The sequence below is a fragment of the Phalacrocorax carbo genome, chromosome 17, assembly GCF_963921805.1.
Source record: "Phalacrocorax carbo chromosome 17, bPhaCar2.1, whole genome shotgun sequence".
Taxonomy (NCBI): domain Eukaryota; kingdom Metazoa; phylum Chordata; class Aves; order Suliformes; family Phalacrocoracidae; genus Phalacrocorax; species Phalacrocorax carbo.
This window is the reverse complement of record NC_087529.1, coordinates 7,868,800-7,891,245: the sequence shown is the minus strand read 5'-3', so window position 1 is coordinate 7,891,245 and position 22,446 is coordinate 7,868,800. Positions and strand designations below refer to the sequence as shown.

At 57.8% G+C, this 22,446-nt stretch overlaps 1 protein-coding gene across 1 annotated transcript in view; it reads right to left on the bottom strand.

The window, feature by feature from the left end:
- Positions 1-21,896, bottom strand: part of TMEM132E (transmembrane protein 132E) — a 28,726-nt gene extending 6,830 nt beyond the window's left edge. The window contains exons 1-5 of the mRNA XM_064467687.1: positions 20,759-21,896; positions 7,026-7,923; positions 5,951-6,091; positions 2,476-2,668; positions 2,088-2,231 (exon numbers count right to left, since the gene is read on the bottom strand). Of these exons, the coding sequence (XP_064323757.1) occupies positions 2,088-2,231; positions 2,476-2,668; positions 5,951-6,091; positions 7,026-7,923; positions 20,759-20,831 (1,449 nt within the window). The 5' untranslated portion in view covers positions 20,832-21,896. The remainder of the gene's footprint in view (positions 1-2,087; positions 2,232-2,475; positions 2,669-5,950; positions 6,092-7,025; positions 7,924-20,758) is intronic.
- Between the last annotated feature and the right edge of the window lie 550 nt (positions 21,897-22,446).

Here is a 22,446-nt window from a genome sequence, read left to right as displayed (position 1 = left end):
ACCTCAAGCTTGGGATCAGGGGAACACAGCTTCTCCAAGGCCCTCGGGAGTGGGAAGAGCCACTGTGGCTGGTGGGGCCCCATGTTGGCCATCCAGGGGTCCCAGTGGTGGCTGTGGGTGACCAGGGTTCCCAAGGCTCAGCCCCACTGACCTGACTCACTCCTGGTGAGTCCTCAAGCAGATGTGGATGATGGGCTCCTAAGAAAGGTGAGGTTGAGCATCGCTGGCAGCAGATGTGGCCTGTCCACTCTCTGGCATCCCTCAACACGTATGCGGTCCCTGAGGCCACAACGCAGGCAGTGAAGGGGGATTATTTGTATGCTACCTTGGGTGATGAGGTCCTTCTCTCTGGGCTGAGCATGGGCAGTCACCCTGAGTCACTGCAGAAGGGATGAGGGTGACAACTCCCCCCTGTGCTCTCCCACCATCTTTCACAGGTGGCCCTAGCACCTTCACAGCCACGTGTCCACCAGGTCCAGGACATGTTCCCTCCACATGACACATGAGTGCAACCATCACTGACCACAGGCGGTGTGGGGAGAGGCAGCTCCCCAGCCCTCCTTCCTGTTAAATTATTTACAGTAACAGATAGTGCATCCCACTATGTGAGCTTTGATTTATGTAACAGGTTTATAGCCCTGACACTGTAATCACACTCCCCAATCTCAGCAGGTAACCGAGAGCTCCCTCGGAAACGAAGCTCTGGCACAAACGCAAAATAACTCAGCAAGAAATTGCACGGGACTCTGAGCGGTGAGCGGGATGCGAACGGGAGGCGAGCTGGGGCCGGAGGGCTGCTCCATGCATTATTCATCCCAGCTTGTGTGCATGTGTCTGCTCCCCCCCAGGTCTGGGGACGGCATGTAAATAGATTTATGAGTAGAAAGGCAGCACATTAAATAGTTTAAGTGTCTTGGAGTCCATCCTGAAGTGTATTATTGCTCCAGTGTTTTATCATGCTGCAGAGGACCGGTCTCCATAAATTAGGCCCGGCACTGTAAATCGCACAGATCGGAGTTTTAGTCAAGAACTTGGGTAAACAGCTTGTGACAGCAGCTGTCACCCACCCGCGCACCCACGGACCTCCAGGGAAAGCAAGTCCCAATGTGTCTGGGTCACAGGGCAGCTGGGACGGGGCTCTGCCCATTACCCTGGCTCGCTGGGAGAGCGGCCAGTGGAGAAGGAGCCATGCCACCTGGCCTGGGGGACCCAGAAGAGCCCAGACCCCACTGTGGCTCCCTGCCTCTTCCCAATGAGCAGGGACAGGGAGAGGGTGGGCTGCCTGGGTGCGTGCAGGGAGAGGAGCGGGTGGTGTTTGGGAGAAGGTAATAATGTCTAGGGGTGGGTGGATGGATGGATGGAAATGGTGATAGAATAATATGGAGAGGTGGGTAGATGGATATATACTGATTGAAAAATGTATATGGATGAATGGGTCTGGTGATGGAAAAATCATGTCTGGATTTGAAGACTGGCTGATGCCTCGGTGGCTGGGGTGGGTGTGTGGGCAATTGGTGCTGCTGCAACAGCGAGCCTTTTGCATTTGCCTTATCAGATTCTGTCCCATGCAGCCCAACTTGCTTCTCTCCCTCAGCCCCCCTTTTTCCCTCCATTATCCACAACTGCCCAGCTTGTCCTCCCACGCCTCACTGGGGCCAGCCCCCAGCCCGAGCTCAGCCCAACACGTCACCTGGCAGCACGTCCAAAGCCACTGATGGAAACATGCAGCTTACACTACGAGGTGATAATATTTCACTATTTCACCTTATCAGCACTAAGTGCCATGATAACCTATAGCTATTGCTGCTGCCTGGTGCCAGCCTGCGCAGCACCACAGCATCCCACGGCCTCTCCAGGGACAGTGACAAAGTGTCTTGTCCTTCTCCTGACAGATCTCAGGGAAAGGCACACGTGGACTGAAGCCACCAAGGGGATGATGCTTGGGATGGGGTGGGCTTGTGCGGCACATCAGCTCAGCCACCTGCCCCAGCTCATCCAGCTCCAGCCTGCACCGCTGTTGGGGTCAGCACCCCTGGGGAAAGCTCAGCCCCTCGCGAGCGACACAAGAGGCCCCTCCCCACACCCACCTTGATGATGTCTTCGTTGTTGGACTTGCATTCGACCATAGCTGAGACATCCACGATGATGCCGCTAAGCTCAATGGCGATGACCTTCACAGGAATAGCCACTGTCCGCCCTGTCAGGATGGCCGTGTTGATGATTTCTGTGTCCTGGAGATAGGGCACAAAGGGGATTGTCACATTAGAGGGCAGCCTGTCCCTGATGCTGGCTGTCCCCTCTCCTGCTCCAGTCCTGGGGCAGGGACCCATGCATGGGTGCGTGGGATGTATGGATGTATAGGGACTATGGGGCAGATGGGCTGGTGGGACATCCCTCGGGGCGACCCAACTCAGCCCCAACATCAAACCAGATAAGCTAAGCAGAGGACAGGGATACGACTCCAAACCCGCTCACCATGGCCAGGGGCACGATGGCCCGGATGTCCCTCTGGATGACTGTCAGCTCCGTCACCACCTTCTCCAGGTCGGGCGGGGGGTTGCGGCCCCGGTAGTCGATGTGCCACATGATGCGGCGCGTTACTGACTGGCTGGTGAAGTTCTCCATCTCGAAATCCAGCTGCATGATCTCAGAGGAGGAGTCACCATCCCTGGGCAGGTGGACAGGAGGGGGATTCAGTGAGCTGGTTGTCCTGAGTCCCACAGACACCTCAGGATTAGCATCAGACAGTCCCCTCTAGTGATGTAGAGTATCCCCAGCACGTCCCTTCTCAGGGTCCCCATGCCTGCCAGGGGGACTGTGCCATGGGTGCCACCAAGATGCTTGTTCCCAAACACAGCCGTCCTGATCCCCCCCTCCGCCAGCGCCTGCTCCAGTGGGAACCTGCAGATTCCCACAGGAATCTTCCCAGTGGGAGAGAGAAATGTATTTCACTGCCTCTCCCCAATGGAGGAAAAATCTTGGTGGCTCAAGCAGGTTCTCTCCCAAGGTTGCTGGATGATATATTATCACAGGGTGAGTGTGTGGCCACGGTCCCAGGGGACAGCAGGTGGCTGCAAGCACTGCCCTCATCTCCCTGGCTCCATGTTCCCAGCAGTGTGGCTGGATTTACCGCTCCAGTCTGCTCCCACCCGCATGCTTGTCTCCCACAGGTCAAAGCCCAGTGTCCCACACCCAGGAGGGCAGCGCACTTGGGGACAGCAAGTAAGTGCCTATACAAGAGCCTAGTTCAAGCTGTTGACTTTACAGCCCCTTCCAAGGGGATCACATGGGGAAACTGAAGCACAGGAGAAAGCAGCTCAACCACAGGCAGCAGATGGGACAACACTGGGCTGGGACTTGGGGCAGGGCTGTCCTTTAGCCTGCACAGGCAGCCATGGGGATGCGTGGGGTAGATGGGGAGGTAGACAGGACCGGCAGGGGATAATGACTCCAAGACCATGAGATCATCAAAACCCCACTCATTTAATGCCACTGCTGAGGACAGTGGGACCCAGAGCTAATGGACAGGGAGCAAACCCTGGGGTGTCCCTGAGGTGGGATAGGGTAGAAAGGCAGAGCACTGCCAAACCCAGCACATACTGCCAGTCTAAGGGGACAAGGGGACTCAGCAGCTGGTGTCCCTTGTCCTCTGCATCATGACTTGAACATGGTCAGACAGCAGCAGTGTATATCACTCTTATACCCCACCTCCATGGGCAAACCTCTCCAGATGCCTTGGGGGGACTCAGGGTTCTACTGCCCCCAAGTCAAACTTCTCCCATCCCCAGGGGACACCCCAGAGCCCCTGTAAACCGCAACACTGGCAAAAGCACCCCCCAGAACAGGAGGAAATGTGAAATCCCTGCAGGAGGGGAAGTTGGGACTGGCCCTGCTATCATCACGCCATGTAACTGCCATCAAGAAGGTCCCATCCATCTGGGTGTGCGGGATGCAGTTGGGATTCTCTCTGATAAATATCTAGTGAGTGAAAGCGAGCAGAGAAAAGGGAGAGCAAGCCAGGGCTGCTCCAGACCATGGCAAGCCCTGCTCCTGCGGCAGGGACGATGGACTTAGCAGTGGAGCTGGCACACAAGGGCTAGTGGGGTCCTGCTGGAACTTTGTGCCCCCAAGGCAGCTACGGGTGTGCAAGGGCCAAAGGCCACCCGGTCTGAAGAAGGGGATTTGGCTGCTCACTGCCTCTTCCAAGACAGAAGTATTAAATACAGCCAGGAAGAGCCAGGTTCAAAGGCAAACAAGAGCTGCGGCTTCATGCCAGAGGTAGTTTTGTGCCAGGTCTCCTCACCATGGGGTGCCCCTAGGCATCCCAGGGGCCCTGCCAAGGACCAGCCATCATCTTTGGCCCTCCCCGAGCACCATCTGCTCTCAGCCACAGCAGAGAGAAGAGCTGGGCTGCCCAGGCTGGAGGAATAACTTAGGATGCAGATGCTGGAGTGCAAAACATCCAAAATTGGACATTATCACTCCAAAGCTTAGGTCCCTCACACCCTCCCCATGCAGATGGCACTGCCAAAATCCCCCAGAGCCCTGGCGGAGCAAACTCCTCCAGGTGCACAGCCTGGAGGGCAACACAGCTTTGAGTCATTCATACTTTCCATTCCGTTAATATTTGATGGAGTTGTTTGTCTAAGAGGTGATTGTAATCACTTTAAATTCATCTTCCGTCTCTAACCTTTCCAGGCTGATTTGAAGCAGCGGTGGCAGACAGGGAGAGGGGGAAGGGGAAGGGGAAGAGGAGAGGATCTCGCTGCTGGTAGGTCTGACAGCCACATCTCCAAAGATTCGGTGACTGAGATGCCATAGCCAGGGACCAGTTGCGTTCCAGCACTTCAAAGTCTTTCCTGCTAGTGATCTTGAACCTGTGCCCATCCCCTGCCCTTGTTTGCTGTGTCCTGCCCACATGGCTATAAGGGACAAAGCTGCCCTCGCCCTTACAGCCTCTGTGCATTTGCAGGCCAGTCCACATCTCCCCATCTCCAGGCTGAGCCGCCTCTGGGTTTTCAACTTGGTTTTGTGTGTCCTCACTCCTTCAGATCATTCTCATTTCTACCACTGGACTTTCCTCACCTGACCCAAGCCTTTCCCAGAGCCCCAGGAACAGGCATCATCCTTGTGTTGAGCAGGGCAGAACTGGCTCTGCCCATTTCGGGTGCTGCCTTGGTTTGCACTCCCCATCCGACGCTCATCCATCACCTTGGGGTCCAGATGGGAGCTCGCCTGGGGACTGCTCCCCTTCCTTCCCAGAGGAGATACCAGGATAGTCAGCAAAGAGCTGCTGCCTCTCATGGTATTAAAACATCTTAAAAAATTAAAATACTCCCACCCCAAACTGGGGCATCCTCCATGGCTTCAAAATCCAGCCCCAAAATCCACCACATGTGTACATTAGCATCCAACATGGCCAGGTGATCCCAGCTCAGAACAAGGGATGCAGCTGCTAAATGGTACCGATGACTTCCAAGCACATTGCTTGAGCCCCAGCTTGGTCATCTGTGTTGACCCGGAGCAGATCCCGCCTGAACGCACCACCTCACACAGCCTGTGGGCAGCTGCCTGCCTGACCATGGACCTGCCCACCTCAGGCCAAGAAACCCACCTTCACCCACCCTTTAGCCAGCGACACAGTGCCAGCTGAGGTTAAAAACCACACCCAAAATTAAGCCCCTTCCCATGTCAGGGCAGGACCTACCCCAACCTCAGCCATGGGGTTCACCACAAAATTGCTCATCCCCCTTCAGTGCCTCTAAGTCTCACAGTCCAGGCCACGCACTGCTGTGCCTCAGTTTCCCCCACCAGCACCCATGTGGCACGGCAGCCAACCAGACACCCAGGGTGGGGCAAAGGGAGAACCACTCCAGGCCAAACCCCACTAATTTCCCCACCCATCCCAGTGCTGGGGTGGGGGAGGGGTACAGGTGGAGGTGTCCCTTACCTGGTCCCGGCACTGTCTGCCCTGGCCACATCAACAGTGGCGGTGGAGTGCTTGCCGCCCGTCAGCAGCTCAGAGCTCACCAGCCACTGCCCACTCCTCGACTTGGTGCTGAGCAGGTTGACACCTTTCTTGGCCTTCACCCTGCAGACAGTGACAGTCAGGGCTGGACCCTCACCCCGGGGCACCCCTGGATCCTCCAGGCACCCTGTTGCAGGCGCAGGGGGATTTTTTTGCCCCTGAACCCTCCTGGCTGCTGGAAACATCATCCAGGCTGGCAGCAACAGCCATGGGACTGATCCCACAGAAGCCCCTCTTTTTCATAGGATTTGTCCCCTCCAGCAGGGGTTTGGTCCCCCAGCCCCAGTGCTGCCCCCCAGGACAGTAATGCCCCTGTGGGGCTGGGCATCCCTGGGGTGAAGGACAGGAGAGCCTGGAGTGCCGTGTCCCCCATGCCAGGGGCTTTCTGCTGGCCTAGTGGCCACAGGGACACTTGTAAATGCCCTTTGAAGAGACGTGGGTAGGGCTTGTGCCCCCATCCTTAGCAACAAGCAGCAAGTGGGTTCCCCCCATGCACCTCACCATACTGGGGTGCACAGCACTAGGAGGTGGGTGCAGGGCCAGGATCGGGAGGGGCACAGGGAGCCCCTGCTCACTCTGCAGCAGCCCCATGGCCATATTGCACCTTGTCCCCAAAGTGGTAGTGAGCAAACCCACATCTGCTGGCAGGGCCCTAATCCCAGTGCAACTGGGAGCACTGGGAGGGCAAAGGCAGCAGTCCATAGCGGCAATGCAGAGATGTAAACCCTAGGTGGGCAGCCCTACCCTTTGTTGCAAGAAGCTTCCACTGCAAAGCCCCAAAACATTGCCAAAAACACGTGCTGGCTGCGCCTCTGGCCTCCCTCACCCTCCCAAAGTCCTGCCAGACCCAGTCCAGCCCCTGGCAGGTCCCATAAATGCAAGACACCATCCCCATCCTCTCCCTCCTGCCTGCAGCTTACTTCACACAGCCCAGCCAAAACAACGACCCCCTTTCAAGGAGGCTGCTCCAGGAATGTGAGCAGCCCCAGGACCTTACCTGAGTGTGAAGTGCTCCACCGTGGAGTTGGACATCAGGTAAAGGAGGATGCTCAGCACCTCGCCTGGCTTGAGGGGCTTGTCAGGCAGGCGGATGAAGACGTTGCTGTCCAGCCGATGCTCCTGCATGGGCTGCCCAGGAGGGGGCTGCAGGAGGCTGACGCTGCCAATACGCAGCAGCGGGTGCTGCGTGGGACCCTCAGTCCTGGCCCCCCCGGCCCCGCGGCGGGGCGCTGTCTCCCCAAGGCACTGGCCGGCCCCATCAGGGGCATGCAGGGTGTAGTACAGCTCGGCTTGCTGGCTTTCGCCCGGCACCTCCAGGCTCTCAGGGCTCTTCCGCCTGCCCAGCGGCACGGCCGGGGGGCTGAACCAGGCGTGGGGCAGCTCTGCCTGCACCAGGCATGTGGCCAAGCTGCCCCGCAGGCGACACGAGCTCTTGATCTCACGGGCGTCACGGAAAGCGTGGAGCTGCACACAGGGGAGCCGGTCGGTGACGTCGAAGTCATCCCAGTCCCGGCCGGCTATATAGAAGAGCACTTGGACCACAGGCTGGTTGGCCACCAGCCGGGGCTGGATGATGAAGGCGCGCACCTTCCAGTTGACGGTGAGGCGGTCGGGGACCTCCAGGGTGCTGGAGGGCTGCAGCTGCTCTTTGGGCAGCACCAGCCCTGTGCTGAAGGGCCCCAGGGTGACATTGAGGACAGGCAGCTCCTTGGTCTGGAAGACAACGAAGGGCTCGGCGCGTTGTAGTGGGGCACTGCCGTTGCCCACCGGGCTGGCTCCCACCTCCTTGAGGAAGAAGGCCAAGCGGGTGTTGGACAGACGATAGCTCACAGGCAGCATGACGGCACCAGGGGGCTCGGCGGGCTTGGAGCTGGGGGCTGGCCCCTTGGCGTGGGCTGCAAAGGGAAAGGAGAGTGCAGGTTAGTGTAGGGCATCCTTCCCCAGAGCATATTCCCAAGCCTCAGAGCAGTGAGAGGAGAGCCAGGTGGAGTGGTCCAGCCCTGCAGTGAGAAGAAGCTGATACTGCAGCCCCCAGACCCCTCACAAGGGCATCAAGAGCCTGGCTGGGTTTCTCTCCTGCAAGAAAATTGTGAGACCCCCCGCCCAGGGACCTCGGGCATCATTGTGCTTCCTTGTGGGTGGCTCCAGCCTCACCAAACCTGCCCTTGGCATGGGATGGGGCATACAATAAGGAGGAATGCTCAGGGGCTGCCCAGTGCTGGGCCAGGGTGTGTTGAAGCCACATCCAACATTGGCATTGCCCCTGGGTACCCTGAAGTGCCAGTGACCCACGCCAAGGCACCAGCTGGAATAGCATGGACACCCTCGTAGAAATAGGGCATAACTGGCTACATCCCTACTTCCAAATGTGCAGAGAAAAGGATGCTGAGCTTCTCCAGAGGCTTGTTACCAAAAATTAAGTACGTCCAGGCTAATTTTTGGCTGGCAGATCCCACCAAATATCCATGATCAAGGCTTTCCTCCCACTTTTAGCTCCCAGATCACATGGGGGAGGCAGCTAAATCATCTCCTTCGGCCCAGACCCACTGCATCCCCGCAGGTTGCCTGCTGGCTGTCATAGCCAGCCTGTCACCCATCACCCACCCAGGGGTGCCACCCATGCAGTGCTGCCCCTGTGCACTGAAGCTGGCCCGGCCTCAATGTTTCCAAGCATTGACGCGGCCCAGTGGAAAAGCAATGAAGATGATGTTGGTGCCACCTTGTGCAAACCCCAGCAGTGCCCAGGTCCGACAGCCCTTAGGAAATGCCTTTTGTCCTTCATTTTGACCATTTTGCCTTAAAAAAATGAATAAAGACCATACAAGCAGAGCAGGCAGCCCCTGCGCAAGCAGCATGCAGTGCCTGCCGGCCACACACTCCCAGGGGCCAGAGCTGCCCAAGGCCTTCGGATGGAGCCTGCTACCCTGCTGCTGCAGCCGGCAAGCAGAAAGAAAACCTATGAAAATCTTTCTGCTAAAGCAGATACTGCAAAAGGCGGTCGGTGCAGAGATGGGCCAACGGCACGCGCTGTGCCGGCAGCTGCGGGAACCTGGAAGACATCTCAAGGTCTTCGCATCCGCCAGCGGCTGCCAGCAATTCCCAGGAGGCCTGGGTCCCCCCCACCCCCCTCAGCTCTCTGCCAGCTCTCCCCTAACCCCCCGTTCCTGGTGCTGATTGCAACCGCTCCCAAGCGGCTCCCGAGCAGGAGAGCCCAAATTACCCGTGTCAAGTGATGGTGAAAGGCGCGGATGTGACAGCTCAGCTCCCAGGAACAGCTCGGCCCCCTCACCGGTGGGGGCTTCAGAGCATGCCAGGACCCTGGGGCTTTCCCCAGCCAGGAGCATGGCCTTAGCTGGGCCCCTCCTGGGGCTGAAGGGGAAGCGGGACCTCGCAGCCCACCCAGGGAACTCTGTGCTGCGGGGCACAGGGGAGTTAAGCAGCTTAGAAGACTCATAAAGGGATTAGCACGTGATATGGGAATGGGCAGCATCGACAGCTACACCGCCTGGCATGAAACTTGTCCAAGAACGAGGCAGTGCATTCCTCAGGGCCAGGCAGATGCTGGGGACACGCTGCTGGCATCACTGGCGAGGCCACTGTGCCGGCACTGCCGTGGGCACAGCTCTGGTGCCTGCCAAATTAACCCTGCTCGCCAGGGGCTGCTGAGACCATCCTTCTCACCCACTCTGTTTTCCCACCTCCTGGAGAGCCAGGAGCTGCAGGAGAGGTGCTGAGCACCCCAAAGCTTAGAAATAACCAGCAGCGAGGGGCTTTCTGCTCCTTTGGCCCATGGAGGTTGCTTTCTGTTGCGAAATATGAAGGTTTGCATCCTTCCTGCATCCCAGTTGACACAGCCATGGCTGCTCCTCCAATCCCCAGCAACTAGAAAAGGGGATTTTTTCCAAGGAATGAAATTATTTGCAGAAGAGGATCCACCAGCTGGAGCGACATGAGCCTGACCACTTTGGTGAGGCACTGGCAGGACTGAAGGAGGCATGGGCAGCCAGGAAAACAGGATATGTTTAACTGACTCTGAAATAGCATCAGTTTTTATCCCTTAAAAATCTCTGGGGTTTGGGGAAGGATCAGGTCATTTCAGGAAGAAAACCTACCCAAAATACACCTGACTCAATGCACAGTGCAGCCCTGAGAGAAACACACCTTTGGGATGGTGCAAAAAGCCTGGTGTCACTGCCTGTCCCTCGGGTGGGGGGACAGGAGAGCCTCTGTGCCACCCCGTGAGCACCCAGCCCCCAGCCGGTGAGGGGCACCCACTGCGACCCACTGTGCTGGGAGGGCAAAAGCACCCATATTTTTTTTGTCTGCAGTTTGGCACCCAGCCCTGGCTCATGGCAGAGACCCCCAGCCCAAACCCTCAGCAACCATGGGGATTCTCTAATGGCAAATAAGGGTTATGTACTGGCAGGGGCAAGGAAAGCCCTTCTCCTTTCTGCAGCCAGGCAGGGCGCTCAGACGTGTGCTGGGGACTCTGCACAACTCAGACAAGGCACTGCAGTGCCAAGCCCTGCTGTGGTGGGGACACCCAGGGTGGCCCTGGCACCATGCCCACGAACGGGCCTGCACCCCAGCCATGCTGGATGGGGGAAGGGAGCAAGGACAAGCTGGAATGGAGATTAATGCAACGGTCACGATTAGTTCGGCGCAGGCGGATTGCCGGCACCCAGAGAAGCTATTTACTTCCACAGACCAAATGCATTTAAATGATGCTATAATCTGTCGCCGTGAGGGGGACGGGACCAGCGCCTATGTTTGTTGGCCATAAACTAATCCTGCCGGGATAGGGTCTAGCCTAGCTGCATCCAGCCCGGATTAGGTGCCAGGAGGGTGGATCACAACCCAGCCCGGCATGAGTGTCTGCAGCATGGAGGGACAGAGGGTGGGGATGGAAGAAGGAGGGAGGAAGGACATGCATGGATGTACAGATATATGGCTGTTGGCCAGGTAGCAAGGAAGAAAATGTGGATAAGGTGACCCAACAGAGGGAACGGAGGGTGCATGGATGGATGGATGGAAGAAGACAGGCAGATCAGAAATGGCTGGACAGCAGGAGGATAACTCTAGGAAGAGGGAGAAGAGACAACAGATAGAAGGAAGGTTGGAAGGAAGGATGGACAGCACAACAGCTGAGGAGATGGAAGGAAGGAAGGAAGCAAGCAAGCATGGAAGATAGGATGGAAAGAAGGAAGGAAGGATGGATGGAAAAAAGGATGGATGGAAGGAAGGAAGGACAGCACAACAACTCAGGAGATCAAGGAAGATGGATGGGAGGAGAAAGGGTGGATGGAAGGATGGACAGACAAGCAAAACAGCTCAGGAAACTCCAGTCCCCACACCATTTTCCCCAGCCCCTGCCCTTGTTTCCAGCAGTCCCTGGGAGGGAAGGCGGCTTTTGTGCCCCCACCTCTGGCTGGGTTTGGGGGGACAGAAGGGTTAAGTCCTGACCACTGGCTCTGCTCTGCGGCTGCTGCAGTTAACGGGATTTGCAGTGCCTGACCTGCATTCCCGGGTTTATTAGGCCGACGCAGAGGGGACCATATGGTCCTTCCAACCTTGCAGCTCAGCACCAAAAAAAGCGGATCTCCATGCCTGCCCAGGCTCCGACCAGTCTGGGGGCTGCCTGGACCCACCCCAGGCTGAGGAGCTGCCCCAGCCCCACAGCAGGAGGGGACAGGACTCCTGTGTGTCCCCTCCTTCCCACCCCATGGCAGCCTGTGGGAAGCCAGGGTAACCTGTGACCCATGGCAGAGAGAGGAGGGAAACGAGGGAGATGGAAACACACAACTGTTGGCAACCCCCTCACTGAATCCCCACATCTGTCCAGACAGATGTGTCCCACACCAGCCACAGCCGTGTGGCCAGATGGGCTGAGCCACTCCCCCACCCGCAAGGGCATGCAGGGACAGCAGCAGCACCCTCTAGCCATGCCTTAAAATCGAGAAGACACACCAGGCCAAGGGGTCTTGCTTCTGCAAAAAGCAGCACCAAAAGCCCCAGCCCGTCCCTACCTCGGTGAGGGCCCCACTGTGGGGTTTCAGTCCCCAATGGCCGCCCTTCTGCTCCATCCCCCCTGCTTGGGGGTGCTGGGGTCAGACAGACTTACAGACACATGGGAAAAGGGGCTGGCGGGACAGGCTGGACATAGCTATGGCTGGCAGGGGACACCAGCTTGTTTGCCTTCCCTTCTTCCCTGGAATCCCCAGCAAACAGGGCATGGGGGGAGCATGGCTCAGCCCCTGCGTCCTGCACCTGCTGCAGCCTCACCAGCCCCATCTCTGCTCCCATCCACTGTCCCGAGGCCAAAGATCCTGCTCTCCTTATCCAGCACTGATAGCCAATGCTGAGCCTCAGCTTAGCCCCAGCCCCAGCTGTCTGCCATAGGGATCACTTTAGCCATGCTCTGGGGGGAATCTTTATCCCAGCTTATCTCATGGGATGCAGCAGGAGGCTCCCAGCGTGTATATCCCCACTTAGCAGGGGAAGAGCGTATAGGAAAAAGCCCTGGAGAAGAGGGAGGGGAGTTTTGAGGTCATGCCAGGAGGGTTAGAACCTTGCATGGTCATAACGGGCAGCGCTGGGGACTTTGTGCATCAATGGGCCAAACACAGCTCTGAGGGAGATGCTGAAAACACCAGTGAGGTAAGACACCAGCCACAGCTGCCCGGTCTCCTGCCGGGCCGCCATCATGCACCATGGCTATGGCCCACACCAACCCATCATGGCTGGGCTCCCATGGTGGTCCTGCCTCGGAGCAAGCTGGGAAAGCAATGACTTGAGCTGACACAATGATAAAAACCCTCTATAAACACATGGAAAGGGCTGTGGGGAGGGACGGCGGGGCCATGACAGGGAGCTGTGTTACTATCTGTAGCAGAGGGCTTCACACTGGCTTCAAGCCTGGCTTGGGACTCCTGTGGAAGGGTTTCAGCACTCGCCATTCACTAGGATTCCTGGCCATGGGATGAAAAGGCAGCAGGATTTCATCAGTGGCCAAAGATGCCAGACACAGGCCCTGGGACCCTGCCAACTGCAGCAGCCCAGGGCACAGCTATCACCTCCGGCGCTCTGCAAATGGAAGCAGGGCATGCTTCAACTCCTGGCCATGCAGCAGTGTCCCTCCCACAGAGGTGCACGGATCACAGCAATGCCAGCACCACTAGCGCTCCCATTCTCCCCAGATCCTGCCCCATATTGGGGCGACAAGGTGATGATCCCACCCCTGAATCAGGAAGATGAGAGCAGGACACGCTTCTGCCTCAGTTTCCCCATGTAGGTCAGCACCCAGATGAGACAACGGGGTGACAGGTCCACCCAAAACACCGACACTCAGGGGACCATGATAAAACCCTGCAGACCCCAAGGAAGAAGCCCAGCATGGGCGTTTCCCACCAGGACACCAGCACGGATGTCCCAGCTGCTGTTGCGTTTCAAGCCAGCATAAAGCCACCCCACTCCCCCGAGCATCCTGCAGATCCCCAGCTGAGGCTTCAGAGCCCCAAAATCTGGTGGTCCAAGTTTTGCCCCCACAGCCATCAGGGCCAAGCACAAAGGGGAAACACGAGCAGAAATGGCCCCAAATGCCAGGTATGTCCCACACCTGGAGCTCCCACGTCTGGATGCTCCAGCTAGCGGCAGCTCTGGCTCCCAGGGAAGGGCTGGGCTCACACACTGTTTCCCCACCCATCCCAGGAATGGGCACTGCACCCATCCCTTTCCCTCTCCATCCTGCAGCACCGACCCCCACCATGTTACACCCCTGCCCAAGTGGAATCAGCACCTCCAAACACCGTAAAAACACAACAAAAAAGGGAAACAGAGGCTTCCACCTCCACCCAAAACTCAGCCAGCCCCAACAGAAGCCTTCTCTGTGCTTCCACGCAGCCAGGGTTTAAAAAAAAAAAAAAAAGCCAGTAATTAAACACAAGCCAAAATTAGAAAACACAGGCAAGGCCCTCGTGGAAACACCCGAAATGTTTCCCAGCAGCCGGAGCCTTGAAAATTGTTTTCAGTGACATAAAAGACAACAAGCTCTCCCTTCCCTCCAACGCGCCAAGAGCCTCCATCTCCAGGCCCAGATAATTGGAACTCAATTAAGTGAATAATTGTTACAAATGTAAAATTACCTTCCCTCGGTGCGCAGCTGTGAGACACCCTTGGTGTGGCCGCAGGGAAGGGAGGGACAAGGGGATGCTCCCGGCCCCCAGCTCTGCCCAAGGCCGTGGCAGTGATGGGGTGGCAGGGCTGGGAAGCCCCACAGTACCAAGGACTGCAACTCCTAGCCTGGGAGGTTAAAATGGTCTAGGCTTCCCCAAACCAGCCTGGGGTAGGAACTGGGCAGATGCTGGCCAGGAAAAGTGAATCAAGCCCTACTGTGAGAAGCAGCACTGGCTCTGAGTGGATTCTCTAGTGTGTAATACAGGGTTGTGCTTATGCCTGGTGGACACTGCTATACCCTCCTTTCTTTTAGGTTCTTGAGACTGCTCCCACTCCAAAAGGTCCAGCCCAGCTCCATCAGCAGAAACAATAAAATAAGAAATGCTGTTGGGACCCAGCCCCAGGTCAGCACACAGACCGTATTTTGAGGCTGGCAGCACTAAGCAAAAGGGAACCACCCCAACATCCCACCAGGCTGGTGGTGCTGAGCTCTGCATTTCTCCCAGGAAATTATTAAAGGGGGGGGGAGCAAGGAACCTAAAGGAATAAATAAATATGGCCTAAATGGGATGTGCCGTGCAGAGGCGCAGCCTGCCATAAATTCTTGGCGCAGGCAAGGCTTTTACGCGGCAGCTACTTTAAAGCAATTTCCACAAATCACAGCAAGGGACAGGCCGAGGGACAGGAGGAGAGGGCCTTTATGGAGGAGGAAGAAAAATGAAGAAATGAATTAAAAGGGCGGGGGGGATGAGGAAGTGCCTGACCATGAACGTCCACAGGGATGCCTTGGGGCTCCAAAAGGCTGTGGGGAAGGGAGCAACCCCAGGATGAAGCCGGCAGCCCTGAGACCTCAGCACGTACTGCGGTGGGACCAAGCTGGGTCCCTCCCGCCATGTTGTGTTCCCCCCATGCCAGGAGCTGGGAGCAGCCCCCCAGCAGCAGGCAGGCACAGATGGCTTCCCCAAATAGCCCCTCCCTGGGGAGCCAGAAGTGGGAGGACAGGCAGCAGGGGAGAGTCCTGAGGGGTGGCTTGGGGAAGCAGAGACATGGACAGCAGCTCCCAAGGGAGAAGCCCCCAGCACCACAGCGTTGGGGTGGAGGCGATGCAACGACCCCCAACAAAGCCATATGTCCTGCTCAGGTCCCCCCCGTCCCCTCTCCATCCTCTCCCACCATGGCCAGGAGCAGGACCATCCTCCCAGCATCCTCCAAATCTGAACACCAGATACGTCCCCTGGGCTGCCCCTCCCCGCTGCCGCCGCCAGCCCAGGCTGTGCCGAGTGACACGTTTCAGACTGATTAGATGCCGATTAATTTTACCCCCTGGTGACGTGTGTCAGACTGCGTTCAGAGCTGGAGCAGTATTCAGTTCCAGAGACACCCAAGAAGCACGAAGAACCTCAGATAATCCCAGTCCATAGCCAGGGCTGGGGTCCCACATCAGCCCTAGGCCCCACCTGATGTCCCCAAAAGAAGGGTCAGGGACAGGCACCAGGCTGGGGACTTCCCCACCTCAGCACTTTGCCACCCAGCAAAGCAGCCACAGCACCAAGCACGCACAGCTTGAATACATTCCCTTTCTTTTTTTAATTTAGCTGATACCCGGAAAGAAACACATCCAGCAGCCACACCAAGCTGGCAGCGGCAGGTATTGCATTTTCTACCTTATTTATCTTCAAGTGGGAAAACATAGCTTTTCCTTTAATAATTAAAAAAATATGTCTCAACTTTTGCCCCCAGCCTGGCCCAGTCAAGCCCATTTAACCATGGCAAAACCTGCTGGGAGGCAACAGTGCCTGAGAGCAGGGGCAAAGCCACCCCAGCAGTATCTGCTTGGGCTTTTAGCAGAGCTATTGAAAAAATCAAGGACAGCAAACGTTGTCCAAGCAATGGGAAAATGCTCGCCAGCAGGAGACGGTGGTTTCATCAGAAAACTGCAAATTGCTTTGATTACGGTATCCTCCTGGGAGGCAAGACCAGCAAGCGAGGGGCGCAGCACCCAGCTGGTGGCAAGGGACATGAGCCCAGCAGGGAACAGCATTGAGTCGGGCAACAACTTAAGAAAAATGATGGGAGCGGTCCCCAGGAGAGCCACATCCCAAGGAGCAGCCTCTGCATCCCAAACCCAGGACGTCTTGGGGAGAGGTGACAGCCTATAAATCCCCCAGCCTGCCTGGTGCATCCCCCACGGTGGAGATCGCTGTGCCACCATCAAATGTGGCTGGAGGACCCCGTTTCTCCCAATTTTCAGGGAAATGGTGAGCTCCAACCTCCTCTCCCATTGGCGAGGAACACCAGGACCTGCCACACTTTCCACCATTGAACCATTTCTCATCCTGACATTGCACATGGACAAACTCCCCAGGAGGGACCTCATCCCCAAAGGCACTTCTGGGGTCCCCCAGCCCCATAACAGCATGTCCCACCCCAGGAGCAGCCACCTCCCTCCTTCCCCAGGGGGCTGCTTGTTAACAGAGCCATGTATTTAATAACAAAAGACTCTGATTAGATTAACGAGAGTGACCTTTTCCAGATGGATTGGATGCTCATACAGGAGCCGCAACGGGCGCCGCACAGGAGGGGAACACACACGGCAGCTCGCAGATTCCTCCACACACCCATCACAAGCTATTTCAGCCAGACAATTTCAGGACCCAAATAAAAAAAATCAGGTTATGCCATGTAAGCACCCCTTCCCTCACCCATCATCTCCCCACATCTCCCAGGATGAGGCCGCATACTGCCACCCACCTCCCTGTTAGAGCCTGGGGGGCTATGGGAGGGGATGGAGCTGGGATGCGCTGGTGCATCATCAGGAATGTTTTGCAGGGACCCGGCTGGGTTGGTTTTTCCTTTCCTCCTCTTTTTAGGATGCAGAGGTGCTAGGCAAGACCTCAGCAGCTGGTCATGGTGGGGTGAATTAAATAGTAACACTGAAAAAAAAAAAAAAAAAAAGCTAGTTTTCCAAAACTTGCTGCGCAGTCCCCAGCTGGGGGGGCTGCTGCCACCTGATGCCCTGCCTCAGTTTCCCCCAGTGATGCAGCAGGGCTGAGCCCAGGGTGCAACATTGTGCACACACAGACACAAGCACACACGAGAGGATGTCTGTGGATGTGGGTATTGAGGCACCTAACGCGTCTCGAAATCCCCAGGGCCAAAGGCTGCAACTGATGTTCACCAAAATAATTGCTCAGAGGATTTCCATCATGCCACCAATAGCATCCCTCATCCTTTTCTCTTTCCTACACAACACCAAGAAGGCAAAAGGGGGAAAAAAAAGGCAATTTCCTCGTGGGGTGTCCAACTTCATACCCCCATGTCCCACCACAAGAATCCTGCTGGGATTCAAGATATTGGGGTTGGGGGGAGAGGGAGCGGGCCCTGGGGTCATGCAAGAACACCCCAGACCTGAAAGTCTTTTGGCCTTTGGCTCTGGGGTGCCCTTGCGTGACCCCCTTTTCTCTGGCACCAAAGGTAAAACTTGTGCCGGGTTTAACCCTGCTCAGAGGCCGGATCCTGTCCTCTCACCTGCCTGCCAGGATGAGGAAAGATCCTATTGCCCCTTCTCTGCTCCTAGCTGGAGCTAAGGATGATCAGCCACTCTGACCCCATTGGCATGGCCGGGATGGGGGCTGTTAAATAAGCAAATGCTGGGTGTACGTTCCTGGTTCGGGTGTTAAATGAGCAAACGCTGGGTGTACGTTCCCGGTTCGGCAGCGAGTTATTGCACATCTCCACCTGCTGGTCTGAAAATTCCTGAGCCAGGAGATGCTCTGAGCCAAAACAGAGATGGGTGGTGGTCTGTACGCCCCAACCCCAGTGGGGGCCACGCTGCCTGAAGCCCCCACCAGGGCTGGAGCCACAGGCCACAGCATTGTCCTTCCCCCCCAGCGCCAAGCCTGGGACCTGCCCATGGTGGGAATAACCAGGGGGAGATATGGGGAGAGCAGCACGGCCCCATCACCATCGGCAGTGGGATGGAGGCACCAGGGCTGTAGGAGCTAGCACAGGACCCCAAGCCTGCCTTGCATGCCAGAACATATGCTGAATAACCCCAGCACCCCTGGACCACTGCCTCTGGGCAAATGTTGCCTCTGGGAGAGGGGAATCCGAGGCACGCTGCAGGGATGAGGCTCAGCAGGCAGCAGAAAGAAGACGCAGGAGTCCAAGCTCAACCCAATGGACAGCACAAGTTATTTTGCAAACCAGTGGTTAAATCCCCTCCACCTGTGCCGCATCCCGTGCTTTGCAGCACAACTGCACTGAGCGCACACCACCAGCATCCCCCACCACGCCGCAGCCCCTGCATCCGTCCATCCCTCTTGCGAGCCCTGGGGCCATCCCATCCCAGAGGTGCCAAAAAACACCCTTTCTGGAAGCAACAGATCTGGGGCCAGCGGCCAGGCAGCTCCTGGGGCTCCCAGTGCTGGCAGGGGAGCACAGGGGGGACGATGCTGGTGCTGAGGGTTGCTCTTAAATAAAAAACAAGGGAAAAGGGAATAAAAAACCCTGGACAGGAAAACAAGGTGCCGCTTTGCTGCTGGCTGACCCCCATGGCCAGCCAGGTAATTTGTAAGAAAGGCTGGGAAAATTAGGAGCGCTCAGCCTCTTTTTCCGGCTCCCTCCGAGACCTTTATTTGTCCAGGAAAGGCCGAAGCGGCAGCGAGGGCAGCTGCGTATCCTGAAAAGAGCGTAAAAACTCCTGGCAGAGGCTTCTCTCCCTGCCGGCACAGGCATCCTCCCGCAGCAGTGCGGCGAGCCTGGGCCCCGCATCCAGCACAGGCCACCCTCGCCTGCTTCATGCTGGCATCACTGCTGTGGGGACCCCCCACCCATTGCATCCCCCAGCCCAGGGGCCAGATCCTGCACTGGGATAAACCAGAGGCCTGACCCACAGGGCTGTTAGTGTTCCAGCAGCAACAGGGGGGCTCGGAAATGCCCAGGAGGGGATGAGGAGCATGGGACCACATCCAGTCCCTGCACGGGAGGTGATTCCTGATGGACTGCTTCCACAGGGATATTTCCCATCACCTGCCAGCAAAGCCAACAGCTGCCTTTGGCAGTGCACCCGCCATGGGGAAGCACCGACCTAGACAGCTGAATCTCATCCAGGCAAATCGAGGAGCAGAATGAGGTCTCCTGGTGGTCCCAAAGAGGAGAGTGCTGCCAGCAAACCCTGCTTGGGCAGCACCCCAGGAAACACCGAGTATCAGGGTACAGGGGGGTAGGATCTGCCACCCCAAAGAATGCTATGTAAAGTTGCCGTGCTCACTAGCCTGGATCATCTCTGCTCCTGCTCCTCTGTTGGGGTCAGAGTTTTTTCCTGCCAGCTCCCCGTAACGCTCCCAATGTCCCCCTTCCTCCTTTTTTCACCACTGGGTGAGCAGCTCCCCAGCCTCCTCAAAGAACCTCATGGGGCTGCAGATGCCTGAGAAAGCCCTGTCTGAGCCCCAGAAGTGCCTTGGCCATGGGCTGCAGGTGCATAATGGAGCCAGGCACAGTCCAGAGACCCCTCCAGCTCCTGGGGGTTTCTCATTTGAGCTGGGCAGTGCAGCCCCCAGCCCCCGGCACATTCCGAGCCCACAGTCAGAGCCAGGCTGGCAGGAGGGGTCTGGGTGGCTCCCCCTAAACTGCAAGCAGCTCCCCACTTTCTGCTCTGCCAAGCCAGCTAGCTGCTGGTTAAAGTGGCTTTGGCTGGGGCATCTGTGGGGCTTGGGTTTACACAGAAACCACCCAAAAAAAAAACCCCACAGAAACCAGCCCCTTACCCCCCAGGGTGTGTGACCCCTCTTCAGCCTTGCTCGCCAAAAAGAGCCCCGAGCAGCAGGTGCTGGCATCCCCAGAGCTGTCACCAGGGCCGGCTGGGATGTCACCATGGCTTGGCCATGGCATGACAGTGATTTGGATACAACTCAGGGCAAGTGAGTGCAGGCAGCGGGGGCCCCCCTGCCCAGGTTGCAGGCAGGGGCAGCACCGCCAGCCCCAAAACCCTTGCCCAAAAAACCCAGGGTGGGGCTGATCAGAAACAGAGGCATGGCAGGGTCTGCACCCCCATCCCCACACCCCAAAATGATGCCATCTCAGCAGTGCTTGTCCTGTAACTCAATATAGGCTGGGAAAGTGCCTGGGTACGGGTCTGGGGGATAAGCGAGTGGATAATAGCAGATAAAGCCCCTGATCCTCCTGCTAAAGCAGCTCTGCATTAAGGAGACAAGGGACAGGGGGGGCTGGAGGGGGACTGAAGCCCTATCACCCCATGTCCCCCCCTTCCACCCAGCTCCCTGCCCGGGGAAACAGCCCGCTGCAACCACAAGCTGTCATTTTATTAAGCCAGGAATAAACTAATCTTTACCCATTTCGCTGAGGGCGGGCATAGAGGACCAGAGGAGGTGGTGGCTGCGGGAGTGGGGGGATCCCAGCTGGTACGGTGGGGCAGGGGCTGCCCCTGGGGCGGCAGACGGGGCTGGAGAGGGCAGATGGGTGCAGACCCCTCCCGTATTGCAGACACACACGTAACATGTAGATCCCCCCACCCCGCCCGGTGCCAGCAGCTCTTACCGGGGAGCAGCAGGGAGCAGAGGCAGCAGAGCAGGGCGGCCGGCCCGGGGTGCATCTTCTCCGGAGAGGCCATTGCAAGGTGGGGGGCAGCCGGAAAACCGGGGAAACCCCGAGCCACCCCCGTAGCAAAAAAAAAAAAAAAAAAAAAGGAATCCAAACCAAGCACCAAAAAAACCGCAGAAATCCCCTAAATCCAACCACGTGCGAGCCGGGAGCAGCACCCAACGCTGGAATTTGGGGAGGGGGGGGGCCCAGCTCAGGTTAGCGGGGGCTCGGCTTTGCGCCCCCCAGCTCAGGGAGCACAGCACCCCATCTCCGGCCCCCCACCCCTCCCCACCCGCACCCCAAACCTGCCGCAACCCCCCCCCCCCCCCCCCAGTGCCTGCAGGGCGACCGGGGGAGCGCCCAGCCGGCGGGGGCGGGTTCCCCTCCTCTTCTTCCTCCTCCTCCTCCTCTTCCTCCTCAGCAGCCGGGAGTGGGGGGGGAGAAGAGAAGAGCACGTGTAACCCCCTCCCGGAAGAAAAAAAATCTAAGAGATGTGCTGATGAAGGATGATGCTGCAGGGCTAGCAGGTTGCCAGCCCCCCCCCGTGCACAAGAATGAAAATAAGATCTCCAAGATCTTAAAAAAAAAAAAAAACAAAAACAAAAAAAGCTGAATTAAAGCGCTCCCCCCAGGAAAAAACCCAATGGTAAGAAAAAAACACAACCCAAAGCAGGCGGGTGAATAATTAATCCCAGGCAGATACAATTAATCAGCGGCAGGAGCAGCTCGGCGGCGGAGTCCCCGCATCCGAAGGCAAAGTTTGGGGGGAGCGGGGCCGGGGGGGCGGCCAGGGCTCACCCGCTGCCCCCCTGCGGGGGCTGTGAGACGGGGGACCCGGCCATGAGCATGCAAAGAGGAGTCCCCGCCTCCTCTGTTCCCCCACGCCCCGGACTAAAGACGGGAGGTGCACCCCCTCGTGCTCGCAAATAAAATTAAAGAAGGGGTGCAGAAGCCTTGGGGAAAGAGGCAAGTTTGGGGGGTTCTGCCCCTCGTCCCCCTTCGGGCCCCCCTTCCCCCGCCGCCGGGCGCTCCCGTGGCCGCTCGCCCGGCCGGAGCCGCATCGGGCTCCGGTGGGTGCCAGCGAGGGGAGGGCGGCAGGGGGAGGCGCCTTCCTCCTCTTCTTCCTCCTCCCCCTCCTCTTCGGGCGAGGAGGTGGTAGCCGAGCGGAGCCCCGTTCCCCGCCGGTGCAGTGCGATGCGATACAGCCCCCACCCCGCGCTTCCCGACAATCCCCCCCCCCAAGGGGGTTCCTAGCTGACCCCCTCGCCCCAGCACCCCGGGGTGCGGCGAAGTGGGGGCTGCACGGCCGGGCCTGCCCTCCGCTGCGTGCCCTGCACCGCTACCGCTGCAATGTAAGAGATAACAACAAAAACTGGGATTTGGGGACATCCCCCCCCAGGGGCAGGAGTTGGGGGGGGGAGCAGAGAGGGGGCACATGCCTCATGACCCCTGGATGGAGAGGGCCAGCTGGGTTTGGTTGCTCCTCTCCACTCTGGAGGCGTTTGGGCCCCCTCCCCATCCCTGCTGTGGCCAGGGTGTCCCCTGCCTCCCCGGCCCCCTCTGCTAGTGCCCCCCAGGGGGGATCAGCCTTGTCACCGCACTCTGTTCAGCACTGTGCACGCAGGCAGGGCCCGGCTGCAGCC